Source organism: Rhinoderma darwinii, chromosome 2, assembly GCF_050947455.1.
Source record: "Rhinoderma darwinii isolate aRhiDar2 chromosome 2, aRhiDar2.hap1, whole genome shotgun sequence".
In the NCBI taxonomy this organism is placed as follows: Eukaryota; Metazoa; Chordata; class Amphibia; order Anura; family Rhinodermatidae; genus Rhinoderma; species Rhinoderma darwinii.
The window spans coordinates 59,507,657-59,527,040 of record NC_134688.1 but is presented as its reverse complement, the minus strand read 5'-3'; the positions used below and the strand labels follow the sequence as shown (position 1 = coordinate 59,527,040).

Genomic DNA, 19,384 nt, shown 5'->3' with positions numbered 1-19,384 from the left:
CCTATCTATATAGAGAATCTGCTGAGGTAAATGACCAGCCCCAATTTATAACTAAAATACATTTGTTCTAGCAAATTGGCAGACTGGCTTCCATAAAACAGAGGATCGTTTTATCAGACTCAGAAGCAGTGGTGTACAGCAAGCTATTTATTCACAAAGTAAGGAGCATCGACCAAGGCTTATATACCTGCACTGCAAAGAATGGTCCATCAACCAAATCTGTCAATACAACCCTTCGTGTTCACGGTAAGATGTGTTATATATGCTCCGTATTGATTTATACAAAAAAACAAAAACAATACATACTGGAACATACATGTAAAATACAATAATGCTATCCACCATTTATTGCATTCATTGTTTTATAATAATTATTATTGCCATTCAGAAATTTCCAGGAATTGTTACAAAGGTTTTTAATGCAGGTATTAAAGGTATTGTCTTAATTTATTACCGTGGGATCCATGATCTGGAAATGTAGTATTAAATGCCGCTATTCAAATGAATGGTCGACAATGTGATACGACCATGCGATTACTTATGATTTCTCTACTTTGTCTAAAAGAGGGGGTACTGAGCATTGGACCCCCTTTCATGTCGTCTATATGTCCTAATGGGGCATATGGAAAGGGGCATATGGAAAGTGGGCAGCTACTTCATCCATTGAATTCTATGGGCCCATATAGTGCCGCTTGTTTTTAAGTGATCTGTGGTTCTCCAGTGCCAAGGTCCAAGTAGAATGGTCTCTAATTTAAAATTATTAAAATATAAGAAAAAGAGGACGCCGTCTTTTAGCCAAATGTTCCCTGTTAGCTCATAGAACAAAGAGTTGTGTGTCAGAGGCAACATTCAGACAGGCACCATATCTAAGCAGAGAGCATTGCCCCCATTATACCATGTAGGGTATTCCAGCATTTTGATCCAAATAATGGGGCATGACAATAATAAATTTAGCAAAACCATCACGAGTTGTTTAGCCCCTTTTTTCAAATCCGTGATACATGTTGTTTGTTAAGATTAGAAGTGATGCATGTCTGTTATAAATATGGTTCACATCACTTGCCCTATTTATCTAATGCCCATTATGCCACTTTTCTACCATATTTCATTTGATAAATGGTCCCAACTGACTTTTTTTTTTAACATCCATTTTTAGCTGCACCTTACATTAATGTTAAGCCTCGAAAGACCGGTGTATTAGAAGCTGTGGTGGGTCAGAAATCTTATAGGATTGCTGTGAAAGTGAGAGCATTTCCTCCTCCAGCAATTACATGGTAAGTAGAATATTCCTTCTTTTACTTTAAAATCGCTCTTACCATTCTGAGTAGTCTCACGTCTTGTAATGACTCCATTCAAGCTCCGTAAGTCATACTGTGCCTCCGTACGCCTCCGATTTAATGCGGAGACTTTCCTATTTGGTTCATCGGATGCTGTATTTTGGAGCTATTCTCCCCTAAGCATTGCTTCTCAAGGAGAATAGCTCCATCATACAGTGCCATATAGAGGTGCCATGTGGTAGAACATGGAGCGCCATATGGAACTCCATTCGCTGCCATACAGGCTCTGTGCACACAGCTCTGGAGTATGTATGAGCCCTTAGAAGTGATATTTTTCTAATAGTGTAACTGGCATTGTGGTTTACCCTCATTTCCCTGTAATATTAAGCAATTTGGCCTGTATAGCTTATGAATAGACACCACATCGGGCTTTCCCTTTAATGAGTCATGTCCTTTAGCAGGGATTGCCAGACTATATTTACACTTTGGGCTTTTTCTGCTGTAGGAGATGCTGATTCAATTTTTTCCCTGCGCTGCCTTGCCAAGTAGCTGTTTCTAGCTGCAAAACACAAAGTAAAATTTTTATGGATCACATTATTTTGTTTTGCATTTTAATTTGTAACGCTGTTTTTTGTGCTCAGTGATCGGTACGCATGGGTTATAGGAAATCACACTATTGTATAGGAAAAACCGGCAAGCCTAAAACTTTATCTCCCATTCACTTTCACCTGCTATGAAGTAGGTAGGAATTGAACTCACATTAGTCAATCTGAACATGAAAATGATCACAGCAGCAGATTTTACTGATTATGTCAGAGGCAGTGACCTGTACATGTATATGATTAGAAATATGAAACAAAAAATCTTTATGTGATAGGTTGAGGTGTCCTTATAAAAAGGGGTATAGCTGGGGGGTGGCAGGGTCTGTGCCTGGGTACAAGATGCCAGAGGAGTGCCAACAAGCTATTTTGACTGGGGCAGGGTATTTAGATACAGGGTTAGGATTGCAAACTGAATCTTTGCCCCGGGTGAAGGAAACTCTGGCTGCGATTCTGTGAGAAAAGATAAGGAGGTTGAAACTAATCATGAAGCAACATCGAGATTGTGGTATTAACAAGTTACTCTATTTCATCCGTGCATTGAGAATGTGAGAATCGTGTCAGAAACAGGAATATTATGGGTCAAAACTGAAATAGTGTAAAATAATGAATTCTTGTCTTTTTGTATATAACTACCTGTCAGGTTTATCACTCAGGTGGCTCAATGGTTAGCACCGTTTCTTCTCTGCAGCTTTGGGGTACTGGAATTGAATCTTGGCAGGGACATAGTTTTAGAAGGTACAGAAGTAGCAGTTGCCCCTCTGCCATAGAAGAGAACACCAGTGTTATAAATAGCACATGGTAGGCTGCGGCCCTGGTACAGATTTTTCATAGGGGCCCAGGAGCTTTTAGTTACGCCTCTGTAGCAGGAATAATGGGGCAGATTTACTATTGGTGTTACAAATTTTCGCTGCGTTTTTTGCCCGCGGCCATTGAGCGCTGCGGACATAAAATGCAGCGAAATACGCTTTCTCTGCCTCTCATTGATGTCAATGGGAGGTCAGAGGCGTAACCGCGTGAAGATAGGGCATGTCCCTTCTTTCTCCCGCGAGCCGGTTTTACCGCCTCCGCCTCCATTAATATCAATGGGAGGCATTTTCGGCCGGTTTTTGGCGAGTTTTGGGGCACGGTTTCCGCGTAAAAAAACTTGTCATGAAACTCCGGGTGAACATACCCTTACAAGTACAGGTGCAATACTGGCAAGAACAGCTGAAGATCGAGAAATAGGCACTGGATGAGAGTAAATGATTAGCAGTGAATATATTTCTATGCCTATAAAATAGTGAAAGTTCTCATTACGGCAAGGAGTTTGCAAAGTTTTCTACCAACTCATAGCACCTTCTTCTTACTCTCACACAAAGCAAACATTTACTGCAGGGCATCAAGGGAGACTGATCCAACTATCTTAATCGAATTATATAAGAATGTATGCTGGGCACAAAATTGTACCCATGGTCATGTGATGGAAACATAGGTTCTGGGATCATTAGAAGACACAGCTCTGATACACATACTGTAAGGGTATGTTCACACGGCCTATTTTCGGCCGTTTTTCGGGCCGTAAGCGCCTGCAAAATGGCTGAAAAATCGGAAGCAGAAAGCCTCCAAACATCTGCCCATCGATTTCAATGGGAAAAATGGCGTTCTGTTCCGACGGGCCGTTTTTTTACGCGGCCATTTTGAAAAACGGCTGCGTAAAAAAACGTCCATGAAAAGAAGTGCAGGACACTTCTTGGGACGTTTTGGAGCCATTTTTCATTGACGTTTTTGGAGCCATTTTTCATTGACAAAACGGACGTAAGAAACGCTGCGAAAAAACGCAGCGAAAATCTCGAGTGGCTTAAAAAACATCTGAAAATCAGGAGCTGTTTTCCCTTGAAAACAGCTCAGTATTTTCAAACGTTTTTAGTCTAAGGGTATGTGCACACGATGAGAGGCTTTTACGGCTGAAATGACAGACTGTTTTCAGGAGAAAACAGCTGCCTCGTTTCAGCCGTAATTCCTCCTCCTCGCATTTTGCGAAGGCTTCTCTGACAGCCGTCAATTTTGAGCTGTGCTTCATTGAGTTCAATGAAGTACGGCTCAAATTAGATCTGAAAGAAGTGTCCTGCACTTCTTTTGACGAGGCTGTATTTTTACGCGTCGTCGTTTGACAGCTGTCAAACGACGACGCAATTGGCTGGGTTCACACGACCTATTTTCATGCGTAAACGAGGCGTATTATGCCTCGATTTACCCCTGAAAATAGGGCTACAATACGTCGGCAAACATCTGCCCATTCATTTGAATGGGTTTGCCGACGTACTGTGCAGACGACCTGTAATTTACGCATCGTCGTTTGACAGCTGTCAAACGACGACGCGTAAATTGACTGCCTCGGCAAAGAAGTGCAGGGCACTTCTTTGCAACGTAATTTGAGCCATTCTTCATTGAAGTCAATGAAGAGCAGCTCAAGATTACAGGCGTCAAAGACGCCTCGCATAATACGAGGAGCAGCATTTACGTCTGAAACGATGCAGCTGTTATCTCCTGAAAACAGTCTGTCTTTTCAGACGTAAAAGCCTCTCATCGTGTGCACATACCCTAAATGACAGGTCGTCTGCACAGTACGTCGGCAAACCCATTCAAATGAATGGGCAGATGTTTGCCGACGTATTGTAGCCCTATTTTCAGACGTAAAACGAGGCATAATACGCCTCGTTTACGTCTGAAAATAGGTCGTGTGAACCCAGCCTAACGTGTGAACATACCCTTACTGTAACGAGCCGTGCACCTGTGTGTCGATCACGTGACCAAGTACAGAATTTCACCCCAAGGAAGTAAAATTCCTACTGAATAACAACAAGCAGAGATCTTGAAAACTGTGTGAAATGAATACAGAAAATTTACTGGAAAATGGTAGAACTTTCCATTATACAAAAAATTATATCCATTTGCTGAAACTGGACAACCCCATGGGGCTCCATTGCAATCAAATTTTAGTAAATTTGCAGTTGCCACGTGACTTCATTTAATTCCTATAGGATCGCAAGCGACTACTGCAAAACTTCTGACCCTGTCACAAGGTCGCTTGCAACTTTTTTTCCTATAGGGAACAATTAAAGTCACATCACAATCATGATTTTATCCTTATTCACACAAGACTTCATGACACCGTGGAGCCCTGGAATATGATACTAGTCAATTAATAAATTGTTGATCAGGATCACCATTTTCAACCTTCGTCATTAGTATTGTGCATCCATTCTTTTTGTGGTCTACCTAAATTAACTATTGTAGTCAGTTCTTGGCAGTAATGCAGAATATTCTAAAATTAAAAAATAAGATGTAAAACACCTATAATTAACAATGATATCTATGGGGCTGATCTGCAAGTTAGCAGCACTACGACTGGCCGAATGTATTAAACCTGAAACAAAGGTTTGCGTGACAGATCCAATTTGGAAAACAAATAAAGTGAAGGTGAATAGCCTCCATACTTTGAGTTCCTGAATTAGTAAGGGAAGACAATCAATTGTTAATCCTGCTCTAAGGTCATGGACTCATGTTTCCCATAAGGTTCTGCTGCAGTGAAGGTATTCCAGTTCACATCATTATTAGCTCTGAACAATTAATGATATTTTTCCTGTCCCTTTTCATAATTGAAACTCAAGTCCTTTTGATGGCTTTATATCAAGTTCTCTCTTGTGCCCAATGTGGTGTCTATAGGGATCAGTATCTAGCAAAATATCTTTATTGTTCATAGATCTTTACCTTTCCACTCCCTTTTTCATGCCTATCTTATATACAGAATTCCTTGGGGAAACTCAGTTTCCCCTTATTATATGGGAGACATTAAGGCCAGGAGTTTTGATGCAGTTTTTGATACCGTTTTTGATGCAGTTTTTTTTTAGCCAAACACAGGAGTGGACAGAAAAGAAAGGAGATCATCAGTCTTATCTTTATACCTTTCCTTACTTTTGGATCCACTTCTGGCTTTGGCTCAAGAATCTGAGCCAAAAAGTGCATCAAAACTCTCTGTGTGATTCTGGCCTAAAAAAATTTCAACCAAGACAGAGAAACCTTGAATAGCTCAGAATCAAGGGTCCAAGGCATTATTTGTAGGGCCGGATTTAAGGGAGGGGAAAAAGGGGCAATTATACGGGGCCTCCACCTCCCAGTTCCCTCAAGCCCTTCCTGGACACTCCCAGCAACAAGATATGTGAGTTTGACATTTTTTAAATGTACCTCAAACTATACAAATATTTTAATATGTGGCAAAACAGGTGATTATGCAGCTTTTACTATTATATATAACTAAGCATCAAAACTCCTTCTCTTTGTTCAGGGCCCGATGATTCAGCCTTTTATTGCAATAGGCAAAACCCATATTCAAATTCCCTATTAAGAAATACTGAGTTTATAGAAGGGGGTCCCCTGTTCAGGAAGAGGAAGCTCTTCTATTAGACAGTGTAGAGAGCATTGCTCTGGAGGACCTCACACATCCGTGCATTACACGAACAGTCCATTGGTTTCAATGACAATGGTGTAATGCTTTGTTTCACCTGTGGTGGTGCTATAGGGAAAAGGAACACTTGCTGCCAGGTTCCTTAACAGATTATAGCTGATCAATGGGGGTCTAACATCAGGATGTCTTGTGAGCCTCTTATTTTCACGGGACCCTTCTAACAAACAGGGATTTACCAAAGCAGACAAACTGACTCTATACTTTAGGTTTGTCAGTGACCTTGGTTTTAAAACGTTCACATTTCACCATAGTAAAGGTGAATTTTGCTTGAGCTGTTCACTCAGATATTTTTATAAGTCCAGAGGAAGAAAATGTGTCACATATGTTTATCTATAGATCTCACCAAAGAAAATAGACATCTAAACACTGTATCGCATAATCATACCCATAAGTTATTTCCCATGCAATGAATGCAAGGGTCATAATATTAGGGGTTAGGAAGCGGATTTATGTGAAAATAACAAATTTATTTTCCACAAATGTTCTGAATTCCATGTTCTAAAAATATCCTGGGTTATTTTTATGTACACTAGAAGTTTGTAATTTCCACCAGCAGATTGAAGGTCGTCTTAGCGGCTGAACTCTGTTATAAATAGATAATTTTCTCGAGGTAGAGCACTGAAACATTATATTCATATTAAACAAATAAGGTTTTTTATAATGCCAGTACAGAATTATGTTTTACAATGGAATTTCATTATCGTTTCGGGTCATCTGCTGGCTTAGTAGCAAAGTAGAACTGCATGAGGACAAGTTGGCAAGAGTTTTGGATATCTCCAGGCATAAAGTCATTAAAGCTTTGTATTGGTTTTTTTTTTGTAGCAAAAATCATCTTGATTTTTGCTAAAACCTTATAGAAACATGGACTGGAGAAGATCAGCAACATGGCATAGTCACACAGATTGGAAAAAAAACATAGGTCCACCAAGTTCATCCTCTCTATAGCTGGTCATACACATGCAAAATACTGATTTCTCCACTGTAAACATATACGCCCAGTTTGGCCAAGCGCGCATGTTTATTTCAAACGGGATCGGGGAAAAAGTACCTCTGGCAGCAGTTCATCTCCTGCAGGAACAAAGGACCAGGCATGTTGGAATCCAACATGCCCAATCCCTCTTTCCCCAAACTTCTGCAGCCAGGGAGAGTCAGGAGCCCCCATACATGTAAAGTTATTGGCAGATCCTGCCACAATCGCCAGATTTGAATGACTTTTCTCATATATGTATGGCCAGCTTAAGACCTAACTATTTGATCCAAAAGAAGGAAAAACAAAACCCTCTGGCCAATTGTAGCCATTTTTGCCGCACCGGAAAGAACATCCTTCCTGACCCATTTAAACATAATTTATCCACTTTATTAATTATAATTCTCAATACCATTAGCCATTACATAAAGGTCTGTTTTAAATGCTGCCAATATACGTATTAGCTACTATGCCTTGTTTGGGTAGTGAATTCCAAAGTTGGACTATTCTAAGGGTGCAGTCACACGCGACTGATTTTGTTGTAGAAAATTCTGTGACTGAAAATCAGTTTGATTCATCTGAATGGAACTTGGAGAAACCATACACTTGCTGCTGAAACAACCCCATTCAGACGAATGGAACTGATTTGCCGCAAGTGAATACACTGTAACTGTAAAGAACCCTTTCCTATATTGATAACTGAACCACTTTTCTTCCACACATAAACAATGTCCTTTTTTGTACAATTCTTGAAATGAATAAATAAACTTGTAAAGAACGCCATGACTTGTATGACCGATCTGTTTTCAAAAAGATTTCAACAAATCCTGATGGATCACATTGACTTAAATTTGGGTTCGAATGGGGTCCAATTTTCCAAGAATAGTTCTATACACTATCCTATTCTTGGTATCAAAAACCGACGGAAGAGTCTGAGAAATTCTTTCAGCATGATATCCCAACCTTATTTGCTTTATGACAAATGTCTTGTCAGCTGTGTACTTACGTTCACGTTCTGTTATAGGTGGAAAAATAACTTATTGGCGGCAGACAAATGCGCCCGGTACATAATACACAATGATATCCTAACTATTAAGGATGTGGCTGAAGAAGATGCAGGAGAATACATAGTGTCCCTGAAACTGAAACAGTGGAACCTTATCAAAAATGTAACCATGACCCTTACAGTAAATGGTATGTAGTTTGCTCTATTTGTTCTGTCACCTATGGTATTGGTCAATGTGCTCTGATCATGAGTTATAAATTAATTGTCCTTCTATTCAATAGTGAAGCCCCAGATTTATGAGAAATCCATGTCAATCCAAGAACCACAACCATACACGCTGGGCAGCAGGCAAACACTGACATGTACAGTATATGGAGTTCCACCACCACGAATAACCTGGACCTGGCGGCCATGCACTCGAAATCACTTTGGCTCAAGGTTAGTTTCTGCTAGATGCAGCATGTTGTGAATGTATTAGGGGAATTTTTTTTTAAGAAGATAAAGACAGTGGTGGATGACATTTTTCTAAAAGGGATTAAAAAAATCCAAGCAGCAATCTGATTGGTTGTGTCAGCTCTTTCAAATTTCTATTGCACTCATTTTTATGCATCAGTCCTCTGTTTAGTCCATTTATAGAACATATTATTTTTTCTTTACTGTACCTCATGGCTCTGAGGCCGCTAACATTGCATTAAAGGCTCGTACAAACATCAAAGTCTATACAGACTCCCTATGGCTCCTTATTACAGGGTCGTGAGAACTCTGAGCGCTGACGTATGATGCTTCTGTAGGGCGCTTCCACTAGAAGTGAAGCCTCTAGAGGAGAATATCTTCATTATATGGTAAATAATGGTCCATTCTATGATTCCTACAAATCTCCTTTTCCTAAAGCAATTTTTGGGTGCTGTACGATAGAACTATACAACATAGATCCATGAGCATGGGGCCTACGGGTATTATAATAGGGGAAATTTACCGCACCATTCAATCTCAGTAGTACAATTATAACCTTGTAAGACACTAAGATCAAATTATGCATAAAACGAAAAACATTTTTCTTTGGTTTGTGTTGTTTTTTATCCATAATTACAGCTGGTAACATGCAATAGAATTTATTGATCGTGAACCTCAATTCATATCTATCCTTTATCTGTATTTCTTCATATAATAGAATAGATCATCTCTCTTTGGATTAGCATTTTGTATGACAGTGCCTTGGAATAACGTCTGGGGTGGTTGATGCTTCAATTTGTCGTAGTCTTGTCTTCTATTTCACTACATCATGAATGGTCGCTATCTTTATCTCGCATACATCATATTGATGACATGACCACCATATGTAGCGCATGGGTTAGCCACTAGGCAAGCATATTCATTCAATCAAAATGCTGAATAAATATTTGTAATGTTCCATGCTGACAATGACTGGATGAGATGGAGACTTGCTGTGGTTTGTTTTCTTATATCACAGACAAAGCTTTATAATGGGATATTAAGCCCTTAAGTCCGGACTGGAATTTGATGTTGAAGTAAAAAACAAAAACATCTCTGCATAATTTACCATCTGGTTTTAATGTGTGCGGCTGAGAAAATATATATATATTTTTTATTTTTATTTATTTTTTTACTACAACTCCTGTGATTATATAATTGTCAATGTTTCCAATATTATACAAACAAAACAAAACATTACAATAACAGGAAACAATATTTAATTTTCCAGAGGCCTCTTAGGGAGTTGCATTAATAATATTTCTCTATCGGATCTGTTCCTTTTAACTGGGGTAAGCATTCCAGCAGTACAAAGTCAATTTCCAAACATTTGTCCAAAGAGTCTGTTAGCAGAGGACAATTATTATTGGAGTCAATGAATACATGTATGTAGTAAACGCCTAAGCTCCCTCTAGTGGTGGCTGCTGGCAGCCAGAATGTAAGCATTTCATTCTATGTCTATGCTGAGGATTTTGAGCTCTGTATCTGAAAAATTGAGCCCTGACCATTATAAAGATATATTCGGAAACTAATCAGGTCAGAATTTTGGACCAGTTTTGGTTCAAGACCAGGCAATTTTGAGCCTTCAGGACCAGGAAACGTTTAGCCACGTGTTAGTTTAGTGGCTATAACTTTTTTATTCCTTGGGATTTTTGCTACGTTTTTTTCGGTCACAATGCTGGTTTATTTTATTTTTTTATCATTTTGATACACATAATTTTTTAGAATTTTTAGGCTCATAGTTTGAAAATAATAGTAAAAAATATGCTTTTTTACTTTCTAGCTAATGTTTTCTGGTGATAATATAGTGTTACCCTAAAACAGACCTTCTATTAGTGATCGTCATTGTTAACAGTAAATTTTGATTTATTACATGTCTATTATACGGTAATTGGGTCAGGTCTAGTGTTACGACAATGATTGGTGTGAGATTTTTTTTGGGGGTGGGTATTTTATGTGTATTTATTATTTCACTTATTTTTTTTTAACTTTTATTTTTACATTTTTTTCAAAGGTCAGAAAAGACCCCGAGGGAACTTTTTTTCACATCATGTTTTTCCACTGTTACTGAGGCTGGTTTGACCAAGTAGCCTCCCACTAAGGGCTGCCGCTGCCACTATTCCATACACAGTGCTGTGAACACGCAACATTCAGCTGTCAGATGGCTCGGGGGTGCCTACTAAAGCCCACACCGTAAATATACTATGCCGTGGGTTTTAAGGACATGGACCGCCCACCGTATATACACAGTGGGCGATCCTGAATCAGTTAAAAAATATGGACAGCCACTTTAAAGAATTGACATATAAAAATGCTACCCCAGGGACTTGCTATTTTTGCAAAATTTGTTAAAGAAACAAATTTTCTCCCAAGCAAGACAATAACTTACTGATTAAGTCATTTTAAAAGGTTATTATTATCCTGTTGCATTTCGTTTAGCAAGGAAGTGTATAGGCAGGTGGCTGTCTACGGTGCTGAAACTGCAGTAATTTACCTGAAGTTTCTGATATAGGATTCCTATTCCATATTGTAATTTTAATTATGTATATTATATATTAATTTTTTAATTAATACTAATGTATTCAGGTCTCATGATGAATGATTACTGAAAGCATATTTAATAGCAAATACATTGCCAAAGATGTATGCCTCCAATATGGCGGCTGTAGATGAATACAGTCCTGCTGAATATGGTGTTACTCTAGAAATAAGGATTTATACTGTAACTCATAGAAACAAAGATCAAAATGCGGCCCCTCGGGCAATCGCTGACCATCCCTGACCACCAGCAAATAGCTTATTTTGCTGGAAGAAACCGTGGCCAGCCAGGCATTGTATTTTGTTGTAGTACATTGGCTGCCATTCAAATGAATGACCACCCTTGTAATGCAAGGATGGCTCGAGTCCGAGAGAACGGGAGCCATTCACTTGGAGTGGCTCTCCATTTTAGCTCATATTGGGGGTCTGGAGGGGGAGATCCCCATCTATGATGTCCAGATGCTATTTTAGGGCATATGGACAGGGTTTATCTTCATGAGACAACCCCTTTAATTCCTACTTCTAGTATAGTAGTAATGAACAGAAGTCTCACAGGACACAGTATAGTGGTTAGGTGTTTCCTCACAATATGGCATTACACCTCCAAAGTCATTATGAGTAACACATATAGAAAAAACTCCAAATAGAATATATTGAAAACAAGAGGACAAGGAGTCATGTACTAATGAAGAAGTAACAACATCTTTATCATAGCACAAAAAGAGCTAAAATTCAAAGTAGAACATGGAAGATCCAAATGGATTTAACTGTCTACGGCTATACAGTGGTTAAAACGACGTCACAAAGTATCAGGTCATTACAAACTGCAGGTGCTTATGTAATGTGAAGTATTGGGTATGAGGTTACTCATTCAGACCTAAATACTGCCTTACCCATTTGATGTGATGACGGTATGCCAGACAAGCGCCCCGACACGCGTTTCGCGTAAGTAGCTTACTTAAGACCCCTTGAGTAACCTTTATTCTTAAAGAGGACTGGTGCAGCACGAGAGAAATCCTGGAGACGGGAGTGGGAGGTTCGAATCTAGGGCAGATTCTGGAGATGTTTTTGAGGTGAAAATGACAGGAGCGTGAAAGTGATTGAATGTGAGGAGTAAAGGAAAGATCTGAGTCAAAAATAACCCAGAGACAGCGGGCGTGCTGCTTAGGAGTTATGATAGTGCCACACACTGATATGGAGACATCAGGTTTACGGAGGTTAGTAGATGGTGGGAACACGAGGAGCTCAGTTTTAGAAAGATTCAATTTCAGATAGAGAGAGGACATGATGTTAGAGACAGCGGACAGACAATCACTGGTGTTCTGTATTAGAGCAGGGGTGATGTCACGGGAAGAGGCATATAATTGGGTGTCATCAGTGTAGAGATGGTACTGGAAGCCAAATCTGCTGATGGTTTGTCCAATAGGGGCTGTGTAGAGAGAAAAGAGGAGCGGACCTAGGACTGATGCCTGAGGAACCCCGATAGCAAGGGGAAGAGGAGAAGAAGTGGAACCAGCAAATGACACACTGAATGAGCGGTCAGAGAGATAGGAGGAAAACCAAGAGAGATCCACGTCCTTGAGGCCAATAGAGTGGAGCATGTTAAGTAGGAGTTTGTGGTCTACAGTGTCAAAGGCTGCAGAGAGATCCAGAAGAATCAGGAGAGAGGATTTACCCTCAGATTTAGCCGCCAAGAGATCATTTGAGACTTTAGTAAGGGCAGTTTCTGTGGAGTGTTGAGTGCGGAAACCAGATTGTAAGGGGTCAAGAATGGAGTTGGCAGAGAGATAGTGGATAAGGCGAGAGTAGACCAAGCGTTCCAGGAGTTTGGAGATGAAGGGCAGATTAGAGACTGGTCAGTAGTTAGCAGCGCTGGATGGGTCAAGAGTTGGTTTTTTCAGTAATGGATTTATAATGGAATGTTTAAAAGAGGAGGGAAAGATACCAGAGAAAAGAGAGAGGTTAAATATTTTAGTCAGGTGACCAGTGATAGCCAGGGAGAGGGACTGGAGGAGGTGTGAGGGGATAGGAACACTTGGACAGGTAGTAGGACGAGAAGAAGAGAGGAGCCTAGAGACTTCTTCTTCTGTTATTGGGTCAAATGCTGAGAGTGAAGAAGAGGGAGTGCGGGAGGGAAGGGGAACGATGTTACGGACTGGGAGATAATATCATGCCGGATGTTGTCAATTTTAACTTTAAAATAAGTGACACCTTGTCCGCTTGTTTTCAATCATTAGTATAGTAGTAAGTAGTAGTAGTTAGTATTTCCTTTACTCAGAACGAAGATTCAGTTTGCTGCCCTAGCTCTGTAGCCCTGGGTTGTTGTTACGCCCCAGCCAACAAGCACCCGGGACACATGCCCTCTACCCCCCTGTACTACAGACTGCTGTGGAGACAGGATTAGATTACCCAGGCCCTGGAGTCTGAGGGGCTTAAAAGGTCCCTCTGCTTCATATGAGGAGGCCAGTACCATATAGATAACGTGACAGTTGGGGGGGGGGGGGTGGTACAGATTTTGCATTGGAACTCAGGAGCTTCAAGTTATTCCTCTGGTAGTTCTAACATAAATGGAATGGAAGGAATCACATTGAGCGTGTCCATTATTGTGTAACTGTTTACTGCTTACCACAGCTCGACCACTAGTCTCATTTATAACAGCGCACGAGTACTGTATACAAATGTCATGTAGTACACGCTTGCCCCGGAAACACTTTTCATTCAGCAGTTATAATTATATCATTCTATTGTGTTTGGCATGCTGTCTAGAAATGGCAGCCGTAGCTTTAAAAATGGCTGAGAACACAGGGAGTGAACTGAGTGAAGTATCTCGAGGACAGTGTTACAACGAAAGGTTGATAACAGTGGCCCGGTCCAGAATAGGCCATGGGAGCCGTCTTATCTCCCTTTGGCAGGAGGTGTTCTGAGCTTCCTGTGCGAAATCAGGAGCGTATGCTGCTTTCCTCTTCTTGTTTGGCTTCCTCCCCAATACAAGACCGTTCCCAGCACTGCTGTTATCTTTGCATCTTCAAACATGGCACAATTTACTTCCTTAAAAGCTTTATGTATTCTTAAGGGTCGCGTTATGTCCCCCAATCTTGCATTAACCCCTGCAGTGATGACACAGAAACTAGGAAGCACAATTACATTTTGTCAGGGGACTCACCTTTATGATTGCTCACCACAGTCTAGTGATAAAGTCTAATGGTACTGAACACCTTTTCATGAAATATTTAAGGTTAATGGCCAAATAATGGAAGATTCACAGTGTCCTTATCATCAAAGGGTTAACACGTGAATTCCTGGTGGAAGTGTGGAATTGCTCTAAGAATTTTGAAAAAATAATTGCAGGGGCTCTTGGCTTCCTGCTACTGTGTACTGCCAGATTTATGGCCGTCTTCCTCCTCCTCACCTCCTTTTTGGTTTATAATATTAAAATAGAAATGATGACTTCTGTTAAAGTCTATCCCTCCTCATTCATGGCAAACAGAAAGAAAAACATAAGGCGATGGTCAAGGACAGGCTGTCGGAAAGTCAAAAATAAATAATCCAAATCCCAAGCCACTTTCCTCCCCTTCAAAGTACTCCTAACCCAGAAAGGCTTTGCAACAAGGAAGGAATTCAGTGGCTTGGTTATCCTTGTAAATATAATGAGGTCTATGACTTTCTTAACCTTTTCTAGATGGAAAGCAATAATGGATCTGGAAGGACAATAACGCTCATGAAAGTATTATTGTGTTTCCCTGGTTAAGGCCCCATGCACAACCATAAAATGTGTCCGTAATTACGGACAAATTCCCGTATATTTGCAGGAAGGTGTCCAGGCTGTAGAAAGCCTCCGCAAAAGATAGGACATGTCCTATCTTTTGTTTTTTACGGAAAACGAAAATGCGGGTGGATATCCTCTGCTGTAACTGTAAAAATCATGTTGATAAAACGCTCAACACAACGAAGATTCTCCACATCACCCTTCATACTCGGCAGTAGACAATGAGGGGTCCTACTCTCCAATATACGACCTCTGTTACCTCAAGCTGTCAACACATGGCTCCTATAAATTGCAAGCAGGGAGAAGACTGTTGAAAATAATAGACAAGCTTAGCAACGGTTTATTTATTTACAGTCGCTTATATAGTGCCAACGTATTCTGTATCAATGTGACATCACTTATATCAGTCCTTGTCGCCAATAGGGCTCACAAGCTTATTTTCCTATCTCACACAGGCACACTAGGGTCTATTTCATAGGTAGCCAGTTGACCTATCATAATATTTTTGGCGTTTGAAAGGAAACCCACGCAAACACAGAGAGAACAGAAATTCCATACAATGTTGTCCATGGCCGAACTCAAATCCAAGACCCCAGCTCTACAAGGCAACAGTACTGCCCAATGTGTGACATATTAAGTAGTTACAAAGTGGTTACAAAGCACAGACCACATTCAACTGTAGTTATCATAGTCTTTTTGAAGTTGGCATGGAGATTGCTACCTTGTTCTTCTCTAGACACCTACAGATCACTTCAATAAAATAATGGGTTTTCCTCCTGGGTCTTCATATGAGGGGGAATTAGAGGGAAAGCCCCTAAAGAATCTCCAAAATAGTCACTTTTAGCCCCTAGACCTGGTATATCAGTGACTCATGCTCTTGTTAGGGAACTGCAATGTAGATACTTCATGGTCTGCATGTATTTGTGGTGCACATCTTGCAGTATTAAAAGTTTTCCCATGACAGACATCTATCATCTGAATTTACCATAAACCAGTGGAGATCATGACTCGTCTTCTACTATATCTTCCATTCACTATCACGGAGAGGGACTGCACTGAGGATGCATTACTAGCCATCCCCGTTTTCGGGAATGTTGGCAGTCCCAGCAGTCAAACGCCCACTAATCAGACATTTGTCCAGTTGATATGCCATAAATATTTGAGATAGTGACTACATGCCCCAGTCTATGATGATTTTCAGACCTCAGCCTATAAATATTCCATGTTTTGCATAGTCTTCATTGATAAGATCAGGCAGTCGTCAGGACTTCTGAAATAGACTGTGGTTGATTCCGTAAACTGGGTCTTATTGCTACTGAGTAATGGTTTGATGCGGCAGCGTTGGAAAGAACAGCTCGTTCCATTCATACATGAAGCCAGTCTCAGACCAGCCCTTCCTGGTAACTTCATCACTGTGCTTCCACCTGACTCCCAGGGGGGATTATTGGGTACATTTCCATATAGCATGCACTTCCATTATTTCCTTTGCTTCCTACTTCTGATTTTGCACATTTAGTTGCTAAGAAGCTTTTGAATGTTTATTTTGCTTAATATTGAGTCAAGGTGCTATGCTCAATACAAAAGCAAGATAAACTTTATGGGTTAAATTCCCAATTTTTCATGCAGCTGACACTAGTTACATATGCAGTTGATATATAATTTAGTCAAGCAATAAGCATAATAATTTGAATACACTGGTTATACAATTATGCATAGAAGTAGTAATAGTAGTAGTAGTAGTAGTAGTAGTAGTAGTAGCAGTAATAGTAGTAGTAGTAGTAGTAGTAGTAGTAGTAGTAGTAGTAGTGGTAGTAGTGGTAGTAGTGGTAGTAGTAGTAGTAGTAGTAGTAGTGGTGGTAGTAGTAGTGGTGGTAGTACTAGTGTTAATAGTAGTAGTAGCAGTAGTAGTAATAGTAGTAGTAGTGGTAATAGTAGTAGTAGTAATAGTAGTAGCAGCAGTAATAGTAGTAATGGTAGTAGTAATAGTGGTAACAGTAGTAATAGTAGTAGTAGTAGTAGTAGTAGTAGTAGTAGTAGTAGTAGTGGTAATAGTAATAGTAGTAGTAGTAGTAGCAGCAGTAGTAGTAGTAGTAGTAGTAGTAGTAGTAGTAGAAGTAGTAGTAGTAGAGGTAGTAGTAGTAGTAGTAGTAGTAGTAGTAGTAGTAGTAGTAGTAGTAGTAGTGGTAGTAGAGGTAGTAGTAGTAGTAGTAGTAGTAATAGTAGTAGTAGTAGTAGTAGTAGTAGAGGTAGTAGTGGTAGTAGTAGTGGTAGTAATAGTAGTAGTAGTATTAGTAGAAAAGCAGAGAAATAAATAAAAAAAGTGCTTGCACGGATGTGAAAAACACATGCCACACGCAAAGCACACTGGTGACGATACAATGCACACGGACATGAAATGTAGGAAAAGTGCTGCGTTTTTTACGAGCGCAAATCGGACACGACTGAGCTATTGATTCCGTTGAAAAAATGGAAACCTGCCGGAATGGTGACAAACGTAAACCTCCGACGAAACCCCTGAACGGAAAGTCAACGCTGATGTGAACAGGTCCTTAGCCAGAGCAGGGAACGGCTGCAATAAGAGTCTCTTACTGTGGAGGACCCGGTTGGTCTGTGCATTACATGGATAGCCTATTTTATTTAATGGGAACTTTGTAATGTTTAATATCCACTGTGATGACGCTATAAGGGAATTGAACACTTCCTTAGTGTTCCCCATACAGTTTGATGATCCGTGATCATTTTATCATTGTCGACCCTTCTAACAAAAAGGGATCGTTCAAAAAGGAAAATCCCTCTAAAGACAAATTGTCACCAGGGCACCTGTTAATATGAACCTATTAAGTATAAATGCACCTACTGCACAGACCCCTGAACTCCCGGTTATGGGGTTGTAAAGAGTGTTAACATGATGGACACCACTTCTTGTACACAAGTCCGGCAGCTAGTCATGTGATCCTTCTTGTCCAATCAGTCAAGAGGAATGTAGTGTTGAAGTACAGCACATGTTCTCCTATTGCCTGGGAGTATCAGTCCTCCAAAGTAAGAGAAGATACTCTCACTGATCAAGCCATTATGTAAATGTGTGTGCTTGGTGTATGATCTATTTTTTCTTGTCTTTAACAGGTGCGATTTCCACTCTGACAGTTCAGTTCCTCTAATCATTGGAAAAAACAGTAGTAGCATGGGAAATAAGATTTATAGTATCACAGAACGGACACGCCTGATTGAGGGAAGAAACAAGGTAATAAACCAAAATATTATATTACAGATATACATAGAGATTATTATTATTATTCAAATTAAATGCATGTAGCTATTCAGCCTCAAGTATTTCATTTAATGTGCGCCCCCTACTGGACAGTCAGTAATTCTGTAACTAAATATATACCTTTGCGTCATTGGGTTTGGAACTGTAATGTGACTTGTGACCAGGAAGCTTCTTAGGCTTCGTTCACATATCCGCTAGGGCTCCGTTCTGACGTTCCACCTGAGCTTCCCATAAGAACGGAGCCCTGACTGATACAAACGGAAACCATAGGTTTCCGTTTGCAACACCGTTGATTTCAATGTTGACGGATCCGGTGCCAATGGTTTCCGTTTGTCTCAGTTGTGCAAGGGTTCCGTCATTTTGACAGAATCAATAACGCAGTCGACTACGGTATTGATTCAGTCAAAACTACAGAACTCTTGCACAACTAAGACAAATGGAAACCATTTGCACCATATCCGTCACCATTGAAGTCAATGGTGATGCAAATGGAAACCTATGGTCGGAACGGAGCCCTGACGCAGATGTGAACGAAGCCTTACACTTCGAGAGGACCTGTTAGCCATCCTGATATGTCGGTTTTAGTAAATACTTGTATTCCCCAAGAAATAACAATTTTAGTGTCTTTTCTAAGTACTCTGCATTGTGTCACTCCTTTGTTATTCCTCCTGAAAATGTATGAATCAATGAACAACAAGGTGGTCCCATTCCCCTTATCAATATGATGCAGTATACAGTTTATAGGGATAGGACCCTTTGACAAGGGAAATGGTGACACCCAGTTGTCAATTTATTCATACATTTCCAGGAGGAATAATAGAGGAACGGCACAACGCAGAGTTCTAAAAACCGATGCTACAGAATTATTATTTTTTTATTTTTTTTCGGAATGCAAGTATTTACTTAAACAGACATGTCAGGAGAGCCAACAAGTCCATTTAAAGTGCAACATCCTCTTAACGCT

The 19,384-nt window shown here is 40.1% G+C and overlaps 1 protein-coding gene across 1 annotated transcript in view; it reads left to right on the top strand.

Annotated features, from left to right (window-relative positions):
* Positions 1–19,384, top strand: part of FLT1 (fms related receptor tyrosine kinase 1) — a 74,325-nt gene that overhangs the window by 38,909 nt on the left and 16,032 nt on the right. Inside the window, exons 7-11 of the mRNA XM_075851675.1 lie at positions 72–246; positions 1,157–1,274; positions 8,375–8,544; positions 8,638–8,794; positions 18,276–18,393. Coding sequence (XP_075707790.1) covers positions 72–246; positions 1,157–1,274; positions 8,375–8,544; positions 8,638–8,794; positions 18,276–18,393 — 738 coding nt within the window. The remainder of the gene's footprint in view (positions 1–71; positions 247–1,156; positions 1,275–8,374; positions 8,545–8,637; positions 8,795–18,275; positions 18,394–19,384) is intronic.